Source organism: Misgurnus anguillicaudatus, chromosome 1, assembly GCF_027580225.2.
Source record: "Misgurnus anguillicaudatus chromosome 1, ASM2758022v2, whole genome shotgun sequence".
NCBI lineage: Eukaryota > Metazoa > Chordata > Actinopteri > Cypriniformes > Cobitidae > Misgurnus > Misgurnus anguillicaudatus.
This window is the reverse complement of record NC_073337.2, coordinates 8223925-8245647: the sequence shown is the minus strand read 5'-3', so window position 1 is coordinate 8245647 and position 21723 is coordinate 8223925. Positions and strand designations below refer to the sequence as shown.

At 38.1% G+C, this 21723-nt stretch overlaps 1 protein-coding gene and 1 long non-coding RNA gene across 4 annotated transcripts in view; one reads left to right on the top strand and one right to left on the bottom strand.

The window, feature by feature from the left end:
* The window catches only part of LOC141358966 (uncharacterized), a 109913-nt gene extending 109120 nt beyond the window's left edge, over positions 1–793 (bottom strand). Inside the window, exons 1-2 of one of the 2 annotated variants that reach the window (XR_012365562.1) lie at positions 639–793; positions 240–292 (exon numbers count right to left, since the gene is read on the bottom strand). This is a non-coding gene — a long non-coding RNA (uncharacterized lncRNA). The remainder of the gene's footprint in view (positions 1–239; positions 293–638) is intronic. The other variant, XR_012365549.1, reaches the window with a different exon arrangement.
* Positions 794–3868: 3075 nt separating this feature from the next.
* The window catches only part of LOC129432417 (protein bicaudal D homolog 1), a 45864-nt gene continuing 28009 nt past the window's right edge, over positions 3869–21723 (top strand). Inside the window, exon 1 of one of the 2 annotated variants that reach the window (XM_055190830.2) lies at positions 3869–4516. In XM_055190830.2, coding sequence (XP_055046805.2) covers positions 4292–4516 — 225 coding nt within the window. In that variant the 5' untranslated portion in view covers positions 3869–4291. The remainder of the gene's footprint in view (positions 4517–21723) is intronic. The other variant, XM_055190832.2, reaches the window with a different exon arrangement.

Here is a 21723-nt window from a genome sequence, read left to right as displayed (position 1 = left end):
CTGTCACTGTGCATGTGGATTTATTAAACACATTAAGTTTATAAATAATAGTTTTATGCACGTGTATATTAGCTACATAGCATCAGGATGTTATCTCTGCCCTCCAAATGATACACAAAATCCAAATGGATATGCTGCCGTATATTAATTTTGTTGTTGAAATTCCCAATTATCTCTGAATTGGTTTATTGGCTCTTAAACCATAAAGTTTGGCCTTATCTTAATTTGACTGAGTTCACCTGCTGGTCAGGACGGGTCGAGGGTGCGAACACGGGTGAATCCACGTTGAAACCTGAGGGAAAACAGACGACAGATAAAGTTTGAGGAAAAGTTAAACCCTTTATTCCATGTTATCTCAGTACAAGGCTGATTCATCCATACTTCACTTGAGAGGACGTGGTACTAATTTGATATGACACATTGATTTGACAGAGACTATTAATTACGTGCAAATTAGTTCATAGAAAATGTCCCTCATATGGCAGTCTGATTACAATGATGACGCTAAATATTAGACTAACAAAATAGCGCTCTGTATTATTGAGTTAAGTTTGGTAAACTTGTTTTCTCTTTATTTTTTGACACAATAATAATAATAAAATGTTCTTACTGTGGTGTGATCAAGAAACGACACTTACCACCTGTGAGATCAAAATAATGCTTTTTTTCTAAGTGTTTACAAGATACAAGATGATTATTCTGGCGTGAAACACCGCCCTGTTTCTCCGAGTCTGACTGACTTCTATTGCCTGTCAATCATTTTGCGCGCCCGTGCTTTCAGACAACGGATTGGTTAACATGCTTATGCTGGGCGTGGTTTTGAAGAGGATGCGCGTCTTTGAATTAATCTAAATGGCGGATGTATGTATAAAATGTGCAAAATGTGTAGTTACAAATATGTTGTGTGATAAGGTCTTATTAAAAGCACATTTGTGCGTTTAATTGTCTTCTTTTACCTGTGAAACGTTTTGTTGAGCCCATTTGAGTCATTCTGGACAAATCTCACCTAACGCTTGCCCTAAATCTACATTTTTGGTGGTCTCTTTTGTCCAGTGATGCGACGTTTAAACACTCCTGTGATTTCCCGGATAGGGATTATTTTAAACCAGGACTAGGCCTTAGTGTAATTAGGAAAATTAACTAACATTAACAATCATCCAACTTTTAAAACTTACTTACTTTTGGATTATGATGCAAAACTATGGGCACTGATGTATTTTAAAATATGTCAGTCTCAAGTCTCACGCATTCACCGTGAGACACACGCAATCAGTTCACACACCACACCCTGTATTTCGCGCTGAGAATAGACGCAGGCATACGCTGGCAGTTCTATCGAGTTCAGCTGCTTGTGTGCTCAACTACGCAGCGCCGCAAGAACTGACGAGCAGATGACATCAGAGTACCGCGAGAAATCTTGCGGAGGAGGCTGATTTCAAGTCACTCTCGCGTTACTCTGATGTCATCTACTTGTCGTTTCTTGCAGCGCCTCGCCTCATGAGGTCGTTCACACCTTATTAATGCATCCTACCAGACAATCAGAAAGAAATTAGAAGTTGTTTCTGGTTAAATGATATCATCTCGCTGCAAGAACGTTCGTTACTGACATGGATTTAACGGAGTGGAAGTTGGATGAGCAAGATTTGATGAATGCGGTAGATATAATCCATTTTTAAGCATTCCCTGCTGGAAAAAACAGCATACCACCAAGAACAGCATATGTTGTGTTTTGGTGCTGGTCTGCTAGTGAACACCAGCTAAACCAGCATCAAACCAGCATCAGCACCAGCATTAGAACCAGCTAAACCAGCAACAAACCAGCATTAGCACCAGCTAAACCAGCATTACCACCAGCATCGCATGCTGGTCATACCAGCATATGTTGTGTTTTGGTCCTGGTATGCTGTGACCACCAGCTAAACCAGCATAGACCAGCATAATTTCCATGCTGGTCCATGCTGGTCTGATGCTGGTTTTTTCAGCATTGTTTTGATTTAACGATTCCTGGATGAAATCATTGCCTTTGATCAAAGTCAATGAAAGCTAATATTGGGGAATAAAGCCAAATTCGTGCTAAATTCTTATTGATTCAGTCAAAAACTCCAACAGCTTTGCAACCAGAAGCTTTACCTAGAACTAGAGGCTTCCTGAAATAAATAATAATTTAATAGAGATGCATTTTATTATTATTGCCCTTTCATCATTAAATGTTCTTCAATACTGTATGTGTACAGTAAGATCAAGTTAAAAGAGTACAATTCCATAATCTACTTAAAGTGCTCTATTTTCATGTACTAATTTTGTACTTAATATAGCCTAAATTCTTTTTGTTCTTTAGTACATTAATATGAAATATGCCAAAATGTAATTTAAAAATGTATTTAGGTACCACTTGTAATATATTTGAACCCATCTTTGTATGAAAGATGAGTACAAGTTTACTTCAAGTGTATATATTTTTGTAATACAAGATAGTAGTGATGCACCGATGTATCGGCCGCTGATATTTATCGGCCGATTTTTGATGAATTTGAAACCATCGGCAATAGCACGAGAAAGGCCGATATCGATTGTTTATTAATAAACCACATAAAGGCAATGAGTTGCATGTCTGTTGTTCAATTAAAACGATTTAATGTTCTAGTGTGCACTATACTTAAGCACCGACAGAAAACCATTGTTGAGCTGGCTCAAATGTTTTGGACAATAAAAGAAACAGACTGCACTTTAGTGGGGGAAAATAAGTCCCTTTCATGTTTCTTTGTTCTGAAGAACACGAAGGAAGATGTTTTGAGGAATGTTTGTAACCAAACCTTTAATGAGCCCCATTCACTTCCATAGTAGGAAAGTCAATAAGGCTCATTAACAATTTCTTTACAAAACATTAGGGAAAATTAAACTGTTAGCAAAAACTTGAGAATTGGGTTGGGCAGAGGGGTCGCTGTCACAAATACCCCCTCCCCTGACCGATGTTGTCCGTACACCACATATGTAATCTCACTACAAACTTTTGGTAAAACTTGAGAGCCCTGGTCAGTTCAAGTTGTTTTTGGTTTGGACAGCTCCTACATTTATTTTAGTCTAGGACTAGTCTAATCCCTGTCCGGAAACCGCCCCTTAATCCTTTACGTGTGTTTTTACTGCGGTGGCCTTACCTTGACACCCAATGCTCAACTTTTCACCTTAGTGTTTATCTGTCTTTACAGCCTTTAAGCAGTAATCGTGATATCTTTGTCTTATCAAAGCACCTTCTAACTACAACAGACAGAAAAAAATTTAATAGGCTGATAGATTGTGAGTAATTAATCAAATTTGGCGAACTAATATACAGATGTTAATAATTCTGCAAAACACACATGAGAGTGACAGTGATATTTGCGAGTGTGTATAAACATAAATGTGTGTATACATTTAGTATAAATATTTCTATTTTAAAACCAGGATTTTTGTAGAATTCTGCCATCTTGTGGTATTTTAAGAGAAATACTTTTTCAATGAGACAACAGCTTTTGAATACTTTTGTCATACATATTGTTTACAATATAATTGTAATTAAAGTAAAACAATTCTTCTTCAAACCAGACAACCTATCAAATCTCTGTAATGTATCCCGTTAATTATTTTATACTCTATGACTTGATTTGAGCAGTGACATATTTCTACAGCAAAGATCTTACGTATTTAATATAACATCATAATGTATGTGGAAAAGAAAAAATATCAATCATACAATGAACTTTTAAGTAATTATTTAAAATGATGTTCCCAAGTATTTCAAGTATTCCATTCTGTTAGCGCTGGTTGGCCAACGTAAATGCAGGCTATGAATATTAATTAGTTCACGTCACGTGACTGGGCGATCCCGGAAGGTTACCAGGCAACGTCAGCGCTACTGAATTCATATTCATAAGCTCAGGCCTCGCAAAAGGATGCTGCAGGATGCGCTGACGTCACAGACAGGCGGATAGTCGGAGTGACTCGGTCCACTTTTCTCCATCCTAGAGATGGCGTCCCAATACCCATGATTAAGCAGAAAAAGAAGAGAAAGAAAGGATGCGAGGCCCTCGATTTCCCATTCTTTTCAGGACCGCGATGTTAATTCTGAATTCGCAATGAGTTTGGATGTGTATTGGCTTTTATTTAGATGTTAATATGTCTGGATTATTGACTTTCTATTGGCGCTTGTGATAAGGTGTCGGTGCCTTCTCTTCATCCATCCATCCATCCATTCATCAATCCATCTACTCATCCAGCGCGGAGACGCCGAAAGGAAGGTGGAGGGGCCGGGCCGATGGCTGCTGGAGGAGGTGCGGGAGGATGCGGGGAGTCGGTGGAACATTACAGGGGGGAGGTGGAGCGGCTGACCCGGGAACTAGCGGAGGCGAACCGGGAGAAGGTCCGGGCGGCGGAATGCGGGCTGGTCGTGCTGGAAGAGAACCAGACATTGAAGCAGCAGTATGCGGAGCTGGAGGCCGAGCAGGAGACCCTGAGACAGGAGCTGGAGCAATTGCAAGAGGTACAGACGACTTTATTACCCGTATTCTGTATTCTGTGTCTTTAACAAGCTGTAGGCCCTTTTCAGATGTTATGATTATGTTTATGTCTTTATTTTATGATATATGAGGATATAGTTATTAAGTCTATTAGTTGATACACGTGAAATATGCAGAAAATAGTACAGAACATAGGAGTATAGAAAATGTAGTCTATTAGAAAGATGTCAAGAACAGAACAAAATACAGTAATTTAAGACTTGAGTAGAAAGATACACAAATTGCATATCTACTAGCCTACATAATGTTGAGGAGAAATACTACAACACACACACCTTTAGCTAAACCTTTATGTATACCTTTAAAAGTCAACCCAAATAAGTTTGCTTGTCTATGATAAATCACTTATTGTTTCCTCACAGCATGTTGCTTTGAAAAATTGTATCTGCTAAATGTAAATATTGATATACCACTGAAAAGTATATTTTATTAGGAAGTATACACAAAGACATGTTAGGATCTTAAGGTGGATCTGCTACTCTGCAGTTCAAATGTAGTGAAGTGTATACGAGGAAAAATGCAGTAGTCAGTGCAGTGGATGATAATTGTAGGTCTCATGTTGTATTAAGGATGTGTATCAGTCAGTTTGTTCATTTATAAATGAATTATAAATGTTGTTTGTCCCCATGTATAATAACATGAGATGATCATTACGTTTTTAGTTTGCTTGAAGATTGTGTGTTCTTATAATGAGCAGGTTTTTTTTATTATTTTTTGTTTTTGTTTGATTTAATAACCCCTTTAAATTCGATACATGCTTTTTGTGTATGCTTTTATAAACGTTTTCATAAAAATCGTTCAATGTATTCAAGAACCTCTAGTAATTACAAAAAGATTAGTTTTTTCATGTTCCTGGAAGTGAGTGTCTGGCTTTACTTTACGGATGTGAAGTGATGTGCACTGCTTCATAAGGTCCCTGTGAATGTTTCTCTATAGTCTGAGATTATTCATAGCCTCATTACTGGGGCTCACATACTCTTGTGAACAGCAGAGGGCTTAACTGCATGTTAGTGCAGGTTGATGGGTAACAACAAACATGCTCACAGATAATAAGGTTGGCATTTTCACAGGGTTCCTCCTACATTTGCACTTGAATATAACTAAGCAAACCCCTGTCACTCTGGACTAGGAGTGGATCACTCCACAGTGATATGTTATTTGGTTTAGATTTCAAGAATCATATGAAATATAAAGAAACAGTTTACCCAAAAATGAAAATTTGGTAATTATTTTGTCAAAATGAAAATCTTACTCCCTGTTTGACTTTCATTTTCAATGGAAAGTTTGTGTGCATGTATGTAATGTATATGTATTGTTCTTTATTGGTAAATCAATTATTTTTACAGTATGAATCGCTGAAGTACTTATAAGAGCAATACTATCATGTATTCTGTATAAAATCATTTATTAAATATTTCATCATATTATGTTTATATATTTATAAGTAAATATCATAATTTAGAACAAACAGGAAGAAGACTTAGGCTAAGATATAAGGTAAAAAGAAGTAATAGAAAACGAAAAAAATATGAAAACTTTAATAAATGGTAATATTATTGATATTATGAACTCACTCAAATCTTTAATCTTTCTAAATAAATTATAAACGTAACGTGATGAAAGCGCTATAAGAGACATATAGACGGAACAGACTTCGATCTTCTCTAATTATTTCCTATTCTAATTATTAAAAGATTTTCAGATGATTTCATCACTCCAGTCTGTCCGGTTGAGGGCTTATTGCAAACATAAACACCTACGTTTATCTTCAAATGGTGTCTTCGATGACGGTATACTATAAAAATGAAGGTCATCAATTTTGGCATTCCTATTCTGACACTCAACAGCACAACAAGACAGTTTCTAGTGAGTTATATTGTTCGTTTCACTCGTGTCTCATTCATTTCCACTGTTTTTCTGCCACCACATTGCGCGCGTGACGTAACTGTGACGTCGACTCGCAAAAGGTCTATAAGAACCATTTTTGGCTGAATGGTTCCGTACAGAACCTTTAAAGGAGCGGTGAATCAAACAATCAATTTTAACTTGATAATTTGTTATATAAGAGATCATCATACTTAAATAAACATCCTGCAAGTTTCAAAACTGAAAACGTCCGTGCTACTGAAATATAACAGTCTTTGGCACCAAGCCAGGAAAATTGTCTATTCGGGAATGTAACTGTGGTATGTAACGTTACGTGTATGTAAGAGCAACCTCACAAGCACAACAGAAATATACACAGTTATTGATAAGGATTTATCAGCCGTGGTTTAGATTCTGATGCGCGCTTACTGTGTTGTGTACGGTAATATAGTCACGTTGAGTTTAAAGTTTTGTTTCTACTTTACTATACGTATTGTCATTTATGTGTATCATCTTTAGCACCCAGAATCTTTTGTGGCTCAAACATATATATGTTCGGCTGCTATTTTTACACATTAATGTTTTTAAAACATTTCCCCACATGTAATGACGTGGAATGAAGCTACCAATCATAGCAGTGGGCGTTTACGTCCAGGTCTTCAATGCGGCCCGCCCCTTCAAACAAAGCTTTTCTCCAGACAGCCACTAATCCATGTTACAAAATACCTTATTACTTATTGCCTTTGATGTTGTTGAATTTAAAACCACGCGAACATCATTAGTAGACCTCAGGCAACAGTATAAAACAATAAAATCGACAGATTCATTGCCCCTTTAACATCTGAAGAGCCTTTCTGTTTTACAAAAGATAAAAAGCGCAAAAACGTTATTTAGATTATAAAAAAATTATAAAAATTATTTTTTGACTGAATGGGTCTTTGAAGAACCAAACATTATTTTTGCATGACATCACTGTAGCACCTTTATTTCTTAATGTCTTTTCCTCCTGCGATAAAGGTGGTATTGCTGAAAACGATAGAAAATTAGAACTGTAAAGACTTCAATCCACCCCAATGTACTGATCTACTGTCTTTATTTGGCCTGATTCAGTTCTCCATTAAATGTCAATCAGCTGTATTGATCAGCTGACTAACAGATCAGAGATCTGCACTGGTCACACCAATCTGGCATTAAGTGATATTTTTCATTGTGTCATTAAGTTGTTTGAGGACTAGTGGAAGAAATAATAATTATAGTACTGCACATGTAACAGACAGTTGTGTTTAGTAGTTTTATATATTATGTTAAAACAGCTCTTAATCATCAAGGCTGGAATTTCCCTGTACATTCCCATTCAAATTTACATCTGATGAATCAGAAATTATGATTTTTATGTGACTGATTTGTGATTCGGGACTCCTTGTGGTTGTGCTTTTAAATAATAAATTCTCATAGCAAATATCCGGTTATTAAATAATGCTGATTTAATTTCTCGTAATATATATATTTTATTGGTAATTATCTATTTTCCCTGTATGCGTATGAAATAGTAATGGAAATGTGAGATATATCAAATGATGAAAGCATCTGCTAATGTATTATTCATTAATGTCTATTTCTGACATTCAACACCCCCATTGGCTCCAGAAATCTATAACTTACAACATAACAACTAGAAAAATGCATTTGAATGCAAATAATACATTTGTTATTAAAAACAAAAAGTATATATTTATGTACATGGTGAATCATCATAACATGAGAATGGCAGAGCCGTGTACTGCGTAAAACATGTTTCCCACGGTCTTAGTGTTGCCATGGCAAAGCCACAAACCCATGAGCACATAACTAACCAAGAGTCTCCATTAACCTTTTCAGGAATCTCAGTAAGCAGTCGTTAATTGTCCTGTTGAGAATGTTTCATAGTTCACACCGAGTTCATTCTCAACTGGTTTATCGTTGTTTACCTGGAAACCACTGATGATCATTCAGAATAATCATCTTAGTCGCGCCTTTTCACTATTTGTTAATTACATTTTTGGTAGGGCTGGGTAAAAGAATATTGATTTTGATGTAAACAAAACAATATGGATTCAGGAAATCTTTTGATCCTGTAATGGATCATTTTATTTTGATTCTCCATCTCATTTATTTCATTGCATTTTAATGCATTTATTTGTAAGGCCAATATCACACATTTCAATTGCTATAAATAAGATGTTTGGCTACTGTCAAAATTTTGACCTACGTTTGCAAAGTTTCTATTGCATACTCTCAGTTTTGAATTGCTGACCAGTGATATATGGGTGATTCTCACAAAAACTTGGTTTTAAAAATGTCAAGCATGAAAATGTAAAAATTGATTAAATTTACTTTTTTTCCCACCAGACATTGAAAAACAAAGTCTGGAGTAAATGGGAACATTAATTTAAAAACTTTTACTTATCATTTAACACTTTTTGTAACATAATTTGAAAAATTAGTCCTAAAAAATCTCATTACCGCAACAGTCAGAAAACATCAACACTGACATATTTTCAAAATGACATGACAAACCTGAAAGAACATAATTTGGAGATTCTGCACATACATTTAAAATCAAAGTATTATGCTTCTATTAATTAAATTAACATTTAATAAGCATCTGTTGCGGTAATGATAATCAAAATGTCGTGTAAGCATTCTGACAAGACAATATTTCAAATTAACTGTAAAAAAATGATCTTATCTGGTAGCCATCTTGAAGTAACTGGTCCATGTGCTTGGTCACTCAAAATCAAACTTTATTAAAATTCTGTATGTGTGCTTAAACTGTTCTCAAAAAGTGTTGCGGAGGATGAGAACATCAGGTATGGACACATCATTTTCCTAATTTTTCTTCATTATTATTATATATGAATATTCAGTAAATATTTTTTCTGTCATCTAAAGTAGTCTAGCAAAACATCCATTTATTTTTTTTCTTAATATTTTTTGTGTTAATTTGATTAAATTACAACATAACGCATGTTCAAACACAGCCGGACACATTGCGGTAATGAGAATTTCAGCAGAAAATGAGATAAAATTTACAATTATAAATTCTTATGTTGAAATCACACATTGTGCAAGGTAGAACACAGTATTGTGTTAATTCTGATGCTTTTTAATGTTACTATATTACACATTTTAAAGCTAAAATCATTAGTGCCGTGGTGTTTCAATGGTTTCGTGAGAATCACCCATATACAGATCTGACACGAACTGGGCTTTGACCTGTTAATTCATCTTTGTCTAGGGCACATGTGGCTTATGTACATCGGCACAGCAGTGAAGATGAAAAATGCAGTGATGTGCATTTGCTGCAGCGGCTCGAAGCTAAAAGCATCTGCTGCAGGTCATGCCCTCGTGTCATATGCAGCAATTCGACATATACAGATCGCTGTGTGTTGGCAGGTTTGTTACCCTGTGGACAAATACTTTAGGGGCCGCTGTTTATACAAGGTTCTGTTTGCGTCTTTAATGTGTTATAATCGTAACATATTTTATTATAAACGGTTTCATCTTGAGATGGAGTCAGTGATGGATCTGCCCACACAGTTCACATTGAGCTCCTGACATTTTGTGCCTGAGGTTGGAGATACGTTTGCTCCTGGTTATGAATTATGGATCAGACAGCACCAGCCTCTTAGGAGAGGAATGTGAAAGTCAAGGTGGAAAAAGCGAAACCTTTGTCATGTGATAAGTGATGTCATAGTTTTGCCTTTGTTAAGACACTAAAGGACACATACACATCGAGGGATGTAACATTTTATTGGCTTGGTCTGAGTCGGATACACACGTGGTATATATGAAATTGGCATTGAAATTGCATACACTAATTGTAATGATAGATTTTATTATCAGCATTGAATAAAAAGGAAAAAATAGACATTTTAATAGTGTCTTAGTATTTTGCTTATACTTATTTAATTTTATATCACAAGTTCACCTTCCCATTCAGTATTAATAGATAATGGTAAACAACCTTGGATTGCTGTCTTTGAAGGGAGCTCGAACCCGAGGCACAGCTGAAGCCCAAGTTCAGCCCCCCTCCCCTGTAATAGAACTGTAGGGAGGATAAAAAGCAATAAAGGAGGAGATTGGGGAGGAGGAGAGATAGATTGTAAGAGAAGATAAATTCAAACCTGGTATTCACAAAGGACACAAGATTTTACACCGAAAGAGAGATTCAGGGGTGTGATGTATTACAGGCCTATTTCTGGTATACTGCCTCCTTAGTCCTCACTTATAATATACAGATTACATTTTAGGTAGTATAAACCAAAAAGTATAAACCAATACAGACATCCTAACCCAAACCCGAACTCTAACCCCAAGCAACAGTGGCTTAAAAATCAGAAGACAAAAAGTATAAACAAACTGACATCCAAACCCCAAGTCTAACCCCAACCCCAAGCAACAATGGTTTAAAAATTGGAAAAAAATTTAGTAGTTACCGTCCAGAAGCGGCATGATCCTGCCAATCGTCGCATAACGTGACGCCATCACCTTCCGGGATTCCCTTTCGTCTATATCCGTCGCTGAGGGATTAGCATGAAAGCAACGGAGTTCCCATTTCGTCGATATAGTGACGCATAGGGGCACCCTTCACGTCTTCATACTGACGCTGAAGGCGTTTGAACATGCTTCAGATTTTGACGCCTTGGGAAGTGAGAATGTGTTGCAACAGAGGACAAAAAAAGGTTTAGGTTTGATTTCACCGTATTATGTAGAGCAGTGTTTCCCAATCCTGGTCCTCAAGGCCCCCCTCCCAGAAATTTTTAGATGTCTCCTTATTTAACACACCTGATTTAACTCATCAGCTTGTTAGGGAGACATGAGCCGTTTCTCAATACCAAGTACAGCAAACTCTGACTTGTGTCCTTCGTAGTTCAAACTTGCAAGTTCAGACTCGGAGGGCTCTATCTTACACCCGGCGCAATGCAGCGCAATGCGCGACACAAGTGTCATTTGCTATTTTCCACCCTGCGCAATTATAATTTTCACGTTTAGCGCCGCGTTGTTTAAATAGCAAATGCATTTGCGCCCCCTTTTGCGCCCATGGGCGTTCTGGTCTGAAAACGAGGTGTGTTCAGGCGCATTGTTGGCGCGTTGCTATTTTGAGGCAACTAAAATAGATACGACATTGACCAACAAAAACCTGCTCTAAAGTCAATGGCTCAATATTTTTTTTTTGTTATTTAATGAGCGCATTAATATGCGCCTAAACGGGACGACAACGCGGGTTTGCTTAACACATACATGAATGCGCAGCAGCACAAAAACGCTTTTAAATATGAAAGATTAAAGGATTGAATGTAAAATGAGACGTTAGAAGAGCTGCTTCACCTGCAGCCTGGTAAGTAAATAAATGCTTTGCTTTAAACAAATGCATCTGTTTTTAAATGTTTTTTTAAATGCTACCTCACTGATTTATTGTATATGATGACTCTGTAGCTGTGGATATGGTGAGATGAGAAACATTTTTAAGTAATGCTTAAAAAAAACTGACGCTGTCCAAGTGCGGAAAGGAGAGCCGTTTGTAATTTCTTTATCTCCTGTTTGTTACAAATAAAGTATTTTTAGAGTACAAACCTTATCTTACATACTTGTAAATTATTTTTTGATGATATTGGATAGCCATACATTTAAAGCAACTATAAGCCTGCTTTTTTACTTCCATGACCAAAAGAAAACGGGTTTTAAAGGTTTTAATCCAAAAAATAACAATTTCAATACAAGTGAAAACAACACAATTATTTAACATTAATCTTAAACTGGATCTTCTTCCTCCACTTAGTTTTTCAGTTTACAAAGTCCGTCATCTAAATAGGGATTAGACATAACGCCAGCGCAACAGGCTTTTAAAGGGTATGAGAGCTGAGACTCTCATTGGTTTATTGCACGTTACGCCCGAAATACTCCCATTTCTTATTAAAAAAACTGTACCAACCCTTTTCGACCATGCGCTTGGCGCACAAACCATTTTTCCTGTCGTTAAATTAGCAAAAGTGGATTCTGACACGCCCATTTAGACGTTGCGCTGTGCGCTTTAGACAGTGCGCTTAGATCGTTAAAATAGGGCCCGGAAGAACGAACTCCTGACGCGAAATGCATTCTGGGAAACTTCGCTGTCATAAGTCCACACAAGTCTCTTCTGATGCATCCTCGATAAAATGGGCGGATCAAGAACACATCCGGGGATTTTATGTGAACTTGGGCTTGATGCGATCTTTGATTTGGAACAGTACTTGGTCCGCGACTGATGACGTTTCACAAGTCCACAAGAACACAAGTTCAGACAAGAACGCATATTGAGAAATGGCTACGTTTACCATTTTGGAAGGAGGCTAATGAGTTGAATCAGGTGTTTTATATAAAAGGAGGCATCTAAAACTTTCTGGGAGGGGTGCCTCGAGGACCAGGATTGGGAAGCACTGATGTAGAGAAAACCATGTCAGACTTTAGGATAGGCCTCTAGCCCTTAATATCCCTAATAACAATTTCATACAAATGGCCAAACAAAACACTATGCAGCATTTAAAGAGAAATCCACTGTAACTTATCTTGTTTCAGTAACTTACTACTAGACCATTGATTTGATCCTTGTACAGAGAAACAGTCTGACTTTAAACAAAACAATGTGCTTTTGAGCTCTGCAGCATGAAACATCACATACAGGTTCGTTGTGGCCCACGGGCCTTCGTATTGATCCGTGTGGACTCTCTTCTGAAAATGAGACTGCTCGCTTTACAGTCTCTCACATGAGCTGCTGTACAATGCCAACAGAAATCTTGTGATGGCCTTTGCTTTAAAAAGGATCTGTTCACATTACACTGATGATGTATGTCGAATCATAGCCTTGTGTGATGCTTTAAAATAATATGTGAAATTGTTCTTTGATGTTTTCATGGTATCTAACTTTATTAAGTGAAAAAATTATCCATAAATGTTTACAAGTCCATTTACAACCCTAGGATTTGTCCTTTGAATTAAATGGTCTATTTTGCCTTATTTGGAAGGGTCATGAATAATAATGTTGAGCTCTGCTCTGATTGGCTCTGCTTTGCTCTGCTCTGAGGCTCATGCCAGTAGCTCACATTAGTAAACAGACCTCATATGTTTCAGCCTTTATCAGATGAAAATACAGACTTTGAGGAACAACTAACTGTTTGGAAATTGTTAATGTTAAGTAATGTTAAGTAATGTTAATGTTAATTGTTAATTGTTAAGTGGTAAGTTTGTGTGTGTTTTTTTTTTAGTATAGACCTGCAAAACGTAACTGTAAAGTCGCTAGTAGAACTTCAGCCTAAACACTAGCATATAGCATTAACTAGCATATAGCAGTAACGCAGCAGTCACAACTTTGTTTTTAGCATTTTAACAACTTTGTAACTAATGAAATGTGGGGGGCGTACATCTCGACTGTAATGTCACAGTCTGTGTTATGTTGGGATTGGCCTGTTTTTCAGCAGTTTTTTGCGTGCAAAAGGTTTACATAAAAATAAGGAAACAAACGCGTTTAAACCCCACGATATGCTTTTATCATAAACAGAGCTCTTATTATTCATCATCTATGTCAATTCATTTAATCTATGTATTATTCATTAAGTCATTATTGATTCATTGTTACATCTTTTATATAGTGCAAGAGAACCAATGGCTACAAGTAGGGATGCATAACGATTAATCGTGATTAATCTATAGCAGGAAAAAGTTTGTTTACATCATATATGTGTGTGAACTGTGTATAATAACTTTGTATAGATAAATGCACACACATGGTTGTATATATTTAAGAAATGTTTACATGTGTATATACTTTTGTATATTTATGTATATTATATAAATATAAATACTGAATATATAAATATATATTTTTTCTAAAAATTATACATGCATGTGTGCATATTTATATATACATAATTATTATACACAGTTCACACACATATATGATGGAAACAAAAACTTTTATTCTGCTATAGATTAATCGCGATTAATCGTTATGCATCCCTTTTTCAAAGGCAGTGAATAATTACATCTCAGTCAGTTCCCTACAAAAGCGTTTTTATTTACATTTTACCTTCCTCTAAAAATGTAAGTCAAACATGGTATAAGATCACCATTTTGAAAGAATTTAAATTGTTTCATGTTCGATTACAGTGCTTATATTCAAGTGCATATGGATTAGGAATCATGTTAAAAAATATTTGCATCTCTGCTAACCTTATTATCTGTCAGTGGCGGCCAGTGACTTCTTTTTTCGAGGGCGCACGATGCGAAGTTCGTCACAACATGTATGTAGCCCGTCATGTGTGTGGTTCCTTTTCATGTCATCATGTGTTCTCCGCTTTGAGAGATTGTGTGTGCATCACGTGTCTTGTCATAATAAGTGCCTGCTGCAGATGCGTCTAAAGGGTTTATGATAAAAGAGACCCTCGCGTTTGCCAGATACTCGCATAATCTCATGCGTAATCAGAGTTTACTGTTAAGGGAGTGTCTTGCGTGTATCTTGTGAACATGAGCGTCTCTTTTATCATAAACGGTTTTGATGCATGTCAACAGGCACTTCTTTTGACAAAACACGTGATGCACACAGGATCTCTCGACACCCAGGACACATATTTTGTAAAAAGGAACCACACACATGACACTCAGAACACTTATTTTGAATTAGCGCCCCTCAGATGAGCAGTCACGAGCCGCCACTGTAAAGTGTGTCTAGTGTTGTGTAGAGTGTGTAAAGCAAGTGTGTCTGGTATTGTGTAAAGTACATGTCTAAAGGTGAAACATAAGCTGCCCTGTGGGAGTGTGATGTATCTGTGGGGTACAGGAGCATAATGAGTGTCTGTCTGAACAGAGAGACAGACAGAGGGAGGGGATGCAGTGAGACATGGAGAGAGTCTCTTGAATACTGATTACAGTCTGTGAGTTTGTCCTTGTGTGTGTACGTTTGTCCCTTTATTCTGGAAATAAAAACATTAAAGTTCAGTCAAAAGAGCTTGCACAACTTGGATGTTTATATATGATGAAAACTGAAATATAAGCATCTTAAATGAGTGATCCCCAACCAACACACAAACTAAATTGTATACCTTGAAGTTATTGCAAGCCGCATCTGCCAGATATTTAAAATTTAGATAAAAATTTACTTGGACTACTTATTTCATATATTTTAAGTAGTTCTTACACTGCGACAGCTGACTCATCCTCTCGATGATGTCACTGGTTATAATGTTGTGCAATAACATTTGAAACAAAATTAACATCATCTACAAAAATTCTCTTACTTTTAAGTCTTAACCCAGAATAAATGTGTGTTGATTAAGAATTTATCTGACGACCTTTATGTCTTAGGTCTTTATTTCTTTCTCAGATAAAGATATCTGTTTTACTGAAGAAGAACAAGAAATGTTCTTGTTAACTCTTTCCACACCAACGATTTAACAAAAGTTGCCAGCCAGCGCCTAAATTTTTCATGATTTTCACAAAAGTTCCAGAAAATGTTCTTCTTTAAATATATAAACACAATATATCAAATGAAAGAACCGATCATCTGCTTTACAACCAAAAAAAATTTTTCATCCTACCTTCATTTGTTCATTTGTTTTTATCATCTCAAATATGGGTAGGTTTCTTTAAAAAATACCAACTCTTAAGCAAAAAGATGAGATAATTGCATTTTTGTAAAGGACTTTTGTTAGAGATCAGATTTAGATGATCAAAACATACACAGAGTTTTTACTGTTTTTAGATCAGTGGATGCTTTATTGTTTTATAAGTTGGGTAAGAGCACCACCTAGTGGATAATAGCGGAGATATGGATTGCAGGGAAGTGGCTGGGAAAGAGTTAAGAGCCTGGTCGCAAATCAGCCTTTGCTATTCACCCCAGTGTAAATTACAACATACTGGCATCTTCATACCATCATCTCATATGGACTGAAACATGATTTTTTTATGTGGTGCTGCAGCTGTCTGTCCAATTAGATCTCAATATTTCATGATAACAAGTGTACAGTAAACCCCTGTGATCGATGATGTGAATCACATCAGCAGCAGTACTTGGTCACACCGTATTGCTGATTGTGTATTGGATGTGCTAAATATAGTATCAAAAAGCACCAAAGGTCTCCATAATGCTGAGATGTGCCACTTCAGCATAGTGTACATTTTCTCTCGTCTCACTCACAGTCACACAATACGAGTCTTCCCATAATTCATCAGCTTTAGAGTACCATGCTTTAATACTACGTTTCTGAACATGCACGATGGTAAAATTATGGTATTTTTTGAAATACACAAATACCCTGGCATTAATTTCGGTACGATAACAAATTGTAAAAAAAAAAAACAATGAAATGATACCACAGTAGACTGTCACGGCTAGTCCGTGTAGTGTTTTGTGTTTGTCTCTGTTGCGATTGTTGTCACCTGGACTGTCATTGATTAATTACCTGCCTCATCACACCTGTGTATCATTAGTCTGTTTGTATATATACCCCTGCCTGTTGTATGTGCACTTGCCGGATGATTGTCATTTCTACCCTGTCTGCTACCTGTGTCATGTTTTGGAGGTTCCTGTGTTGCATACCTGTTCATCATGTTACTCCTCGTGTTTTTGTTTCCCATTTTATTATTAAATGTTATTTATTTTTTGAACTCCGCGTTTCAACTCCTCACTCTCCTCCCGAGTCATGACAGAATTTCTCCGGGCAGCATTGGACGCAGGGAGTTCGGGGAGGGCTGCTTCCCCAAGTATTTCGTCGGGGGGGAGTAGTGACATCGGGTCCTGCACGCTGCCAGTCCCGATGTCCTTGGGGATCACCGCGACAGATTGCTCACTCCTGCGAGAAGGGGATCGGCCCAGGCGGTCCACTCGACCTTAGAGTCGTCGATTCTGGTTCCTCGGAGGTCCACCGCTGTGCTCGACTGGGGCCCGGAACAAACACCACGCCCGATCATTTCCCCGGGGTGGTCGTCACCGTGAGGGAGCCCGTTTCCCGAGATGGCGGGACGCGACTTCCGGGGACATCGGATCCCCGGCGATTCCCAGAAGGGGTAATTCGTCTGCCTCGGTCCTTATGAGGGTCACTCCGGTTCGGCCGGCTCACCGCCCATTGGCTTCGTCCCGGCGGCTGCCGGTTTCGTCAGGGTCTCCAAGCCCTCCATCCCTCCCCTGGATCCACCCTACCAGACTTTGTTTGTTTTTGTTTTATGTAATGAGTGTCTGGTAGCCACTCCTAGAGGGAGGGGTAATGTCACGGCTAGTCCGTGTCGTGTTTTGTGTTTGTCTCTGTTCCGATTGTTGTCACCTGGACTGTCATTGATTAATGACCTGCCTCATCACACCTGTGTATCGTTAGTCTGTTTGTATATATACCCCTGCCTGTTGTATGTGCACTTGCCGGAAGATTGTCATTTCTAGACTGTTCGGACGCTCTTGCTTACTGCTCTGCGCTTTGCTCTATCGCTTTTTATATTTTATCTTATAATTTTAACTTCAGCAAATCAGCAAATCAGCATAGTGCTCAAACAACAAAGCTTGGCATCAACGTTAAACTTTCGGGACTGGAGGATTACAAAAAAGTGGCATTTTTCATCTGTCTAGCCTCCCACCGCCATCAGCTTACATTCCAGAAGGAAAAACACAGCTGCCTTCATTCAAAAGGATAAGAAAAAGAAATGCCTCATCAAAAATCTACTTCCTGCACAAACTGCCACAGACTTTTACAAAGGATTGCTGTTCTTGAAACAAAGTTACTTACAGGACTACAAAACCAGACGGAACACACAACAGAGCTTCGTCATCATGGACACCCTCAGCATACAGCCGGTGAGTCCCATGAATCTAATGATCAACACACCAATCAATGGTACAAACAGGGAGCAAGACCCAAAATCACTCGAGAAATCAGACTGTCACGAGCATCACATTTTGCTGCAGTAGCTTCCTCTACCCCAGATACAGCTATGACAAGGATTGCAAACACTGACTTTTTACCACCACCTATACATCTTGAGAACAGATTTGAAATATTAATGAATATGAGTGAGGAATCCCCAAATGTGATAAATGTGATTGAACACCGATCTAATCAGCCAGCAGCTCACACTGATGCTAACCGCCGCTCAAGATCGAGCAGACAGCGGCACTCAGCGCAGAGCGCATCCGAGCCCAGAACTCTGATATTAGGCGACTCACTTATCAGAAACATTAACAACAGGGACTCAACTACGTGCTGCCTTCCACATGCAACTGTTTCTGATGTAAACAGGGAACTTCAAAACATTCTGATGAAACATAAGACTGTAAATCGAGTTGTCATTCATGTGGGGAAGAATGATATTCACAAAGAGCAATCTGAACTCCTTAAGAGGGATTTCAACAAACTTTTTGAAACACTCAGAACAGTGAAAGTTCAGCCGTTCATCAGTGGACCACTTCCAGCAAGAGGAACAAATAGGTTTTCACGGTTGCTTGGACTTAATACATGGCTGCAAAAAACCTGCAACATAAAGGGACTGAACTTTATCAACAACTTCAATCTTTTCTGGAGTCAGAGACAACTATTTAAACAGGATGGCATCCACCCAAACAGACTGGGAGCAAGAGTGCTAAAGGACAATATCTATTTCTCCCTTCATCATCCTTCAGCAGTGTGTGCCAATCCACTCAACCTAAATGGCACACACACAGCTGGACAGAGTATGAATGACCACAGGACTTCTCTTCAGCAGCTAAATGGACATGACGTCGACATATCCCACAAGGACAGAGATAACACCACGCAGCCACAACAACCACTGCTCATGGACACAATCTCAGCTGAGTCATGCCCACAGAGCTCACCACAGTCAGACTGTGTCAGATTAGAACTGCTCCAAGATTCAGCACCCAAGGACGACTTTCTGGAAAACAGCCAGGGAAACCAGGACTACATATCACAGCCTCCGGTCACATCAGAGCAACAGGACTCCTCCTCACTAGATATGTCATTCCTCTCTACAGCATCACCACTTTTGACCTTCTCCGGAAAAATGGAGGAACTGGTTTATGCTGGAACTAAACTATCCCACTCTATTTCTGCGAGCCCCCAGCTTTCGACCAGAAAACGGCAAGCCCCACAACCACCAAAACCAGTGGGCCCAGCTCCCCCTCCTCGTCCTGTGAGAGCTCTTCGGTCTCAGACACAACGCCAAGACACACACCCTCCTCCATCTGCTGTAGGTGAACCAAAAACAACTGATAACGGCTCTCAGTGATGTGTGTCGAGTTTCTGCTATGAAAATACTAATACTTTCAATTGTATACATAAAAAGCAGGAACTCAGTGTACCTATATATTTCTCTATTTCTGTTTTAGTACATGATAGAAAGCCTAAGGCTGTATCAAACCGTGTGGCAAATCAATCTAATCTGCTGCCTGTGATATATCAAACTAAGATCTCTGTTAGGGAAAAAATTAGTACTGTTAAGTTAGCACTTTTAAACATCTGTTCACTTAAAAATAAATCACTTCTAGTCAGCGACTTAATAACCACAAACAACCTGGATTTTATGTTTCTTAATGAAACATGGCTAGAAGAAAGTTACAGTGCAACAGTCCTTAATGAAACAGCCCCTCCTAACTTTACTTTTATGAATGTCTGCAGAACTAATAGAAGAGGGGGAGGTGTAGCTTCTCTTTTTAAAGATGTCTATCAATGTAAGCAAGTGTCATTTGGGAATTACCCGTCTTTTGAATATCTAGGTATTGTGTTGAAAGGTACCCCACGCATTCTACTTATCATTATTTACAGGCCCCCAAAATACTCTCCAGCATTTGTTGAGGACTTTACAGAACTGTTATCAATGATTTCCTCAGAGTTTGACTGTTTTGCTATTGCTGGAGATTTTAACATTCACATAGATAAGCCAGACAGTATTATGGCAAAAGATGTCACAGCTGTTTTAAATACTTTTGATTTGACTCAACATGTACATGGACCCACACACAATCGTGGACACACTCTAGATTTAATTATCAGTAAGGGTGTAAACATTTCATCAATTGTTATTAAGGATGTAGCACTGTCTGATCATTTCTGTATTTTCTTTGATATATTGATCTCTCCTACTATTGAAACTAGATCTGTGTCTGTCAAAGGACATGCTTAAATGAGAACACCAGTGTGCTATTTATGAAGGCTATATCTTTAACACCAAGCATATCTGCAGACTCTGTTGATTTTCTCCTTGATTCCTTTAATTCGAAAGTTAAGAGTGCAATTGATGATATTGCTCCTGTAAAAGTCAGGAAGAAGAATGGCAGGCAAAAATCACCTTGGAGAAACTCAACAGAGGTGCAGAATATGAAGAGACAATGCAGAAAAGCTGAGCGCATGTGGCGGAAGACAAAACTTGTAGTCCATTATCATATCTATAAAGACAGCCTTCGTGCTTTCAGTGTGGAACTAGGCAAAGCTAGACAGACTTTCTTTTCAAATATTATAAACAACAACATAAATAACACACGCACTCTTTTTGCTACTATAGAGAGACTAACAACCCCCCCAAGTCACATTCCTAGTGAAATGCTCTCAGACAGCAAATGCAGTGAGTTTGCTAACTTCTTCTCAGAGAAAATCAATAATATCAGAAAGGTGATCAATACATCCTTGAGCTGCGCCGGGGTCGGACAAGTCAGATCACAACATCAGAAAGTAGTTACGATGTCTGATTTCGAAGCAGTTGATGGTAAAATTCTGGAAGAAACAGTACAGCATCTTAAAACATCAACCTGCGCCCTTGACACAATCCCAACATCTTTTTTCAAAAGTGTCTTTAACTGTTTAGAAGCAGATCTCCTAGAAGTGGTAAATTCATCACTTATCTCTGGGACTTTTCCAAAGTCCCTTAAAACTGCAGTTGTTAAGCCCCTCCTGAAAAAGAGCAACCTAGATAACACTGTATTGAGCAACTACAGACCAATCTCAAATCTTCCTTTCATAGGCAAGATCATTGAAAAAGTTGTTTTCAATCAGCTGAACAAATTCTTAATCTCTAATGGTTACTTTGATATTTTTCAATCTGGTTTCAGACCACACCACAGTACAGAGACAGCGCTCATAAAGATAATAAATGATATTCGCCTCAATACAGACACAGGCAAACTATCAGTGCTGGTGCTACTCGACCTCAGTGCTGCTTTTGACACTGTCGATCACAACATACTTCTTGACAGGCTGGAAAACTGGGTCGGGCTTTCTGGGATGGTCCTAAAATGGTTCAGGTCATACTTAGA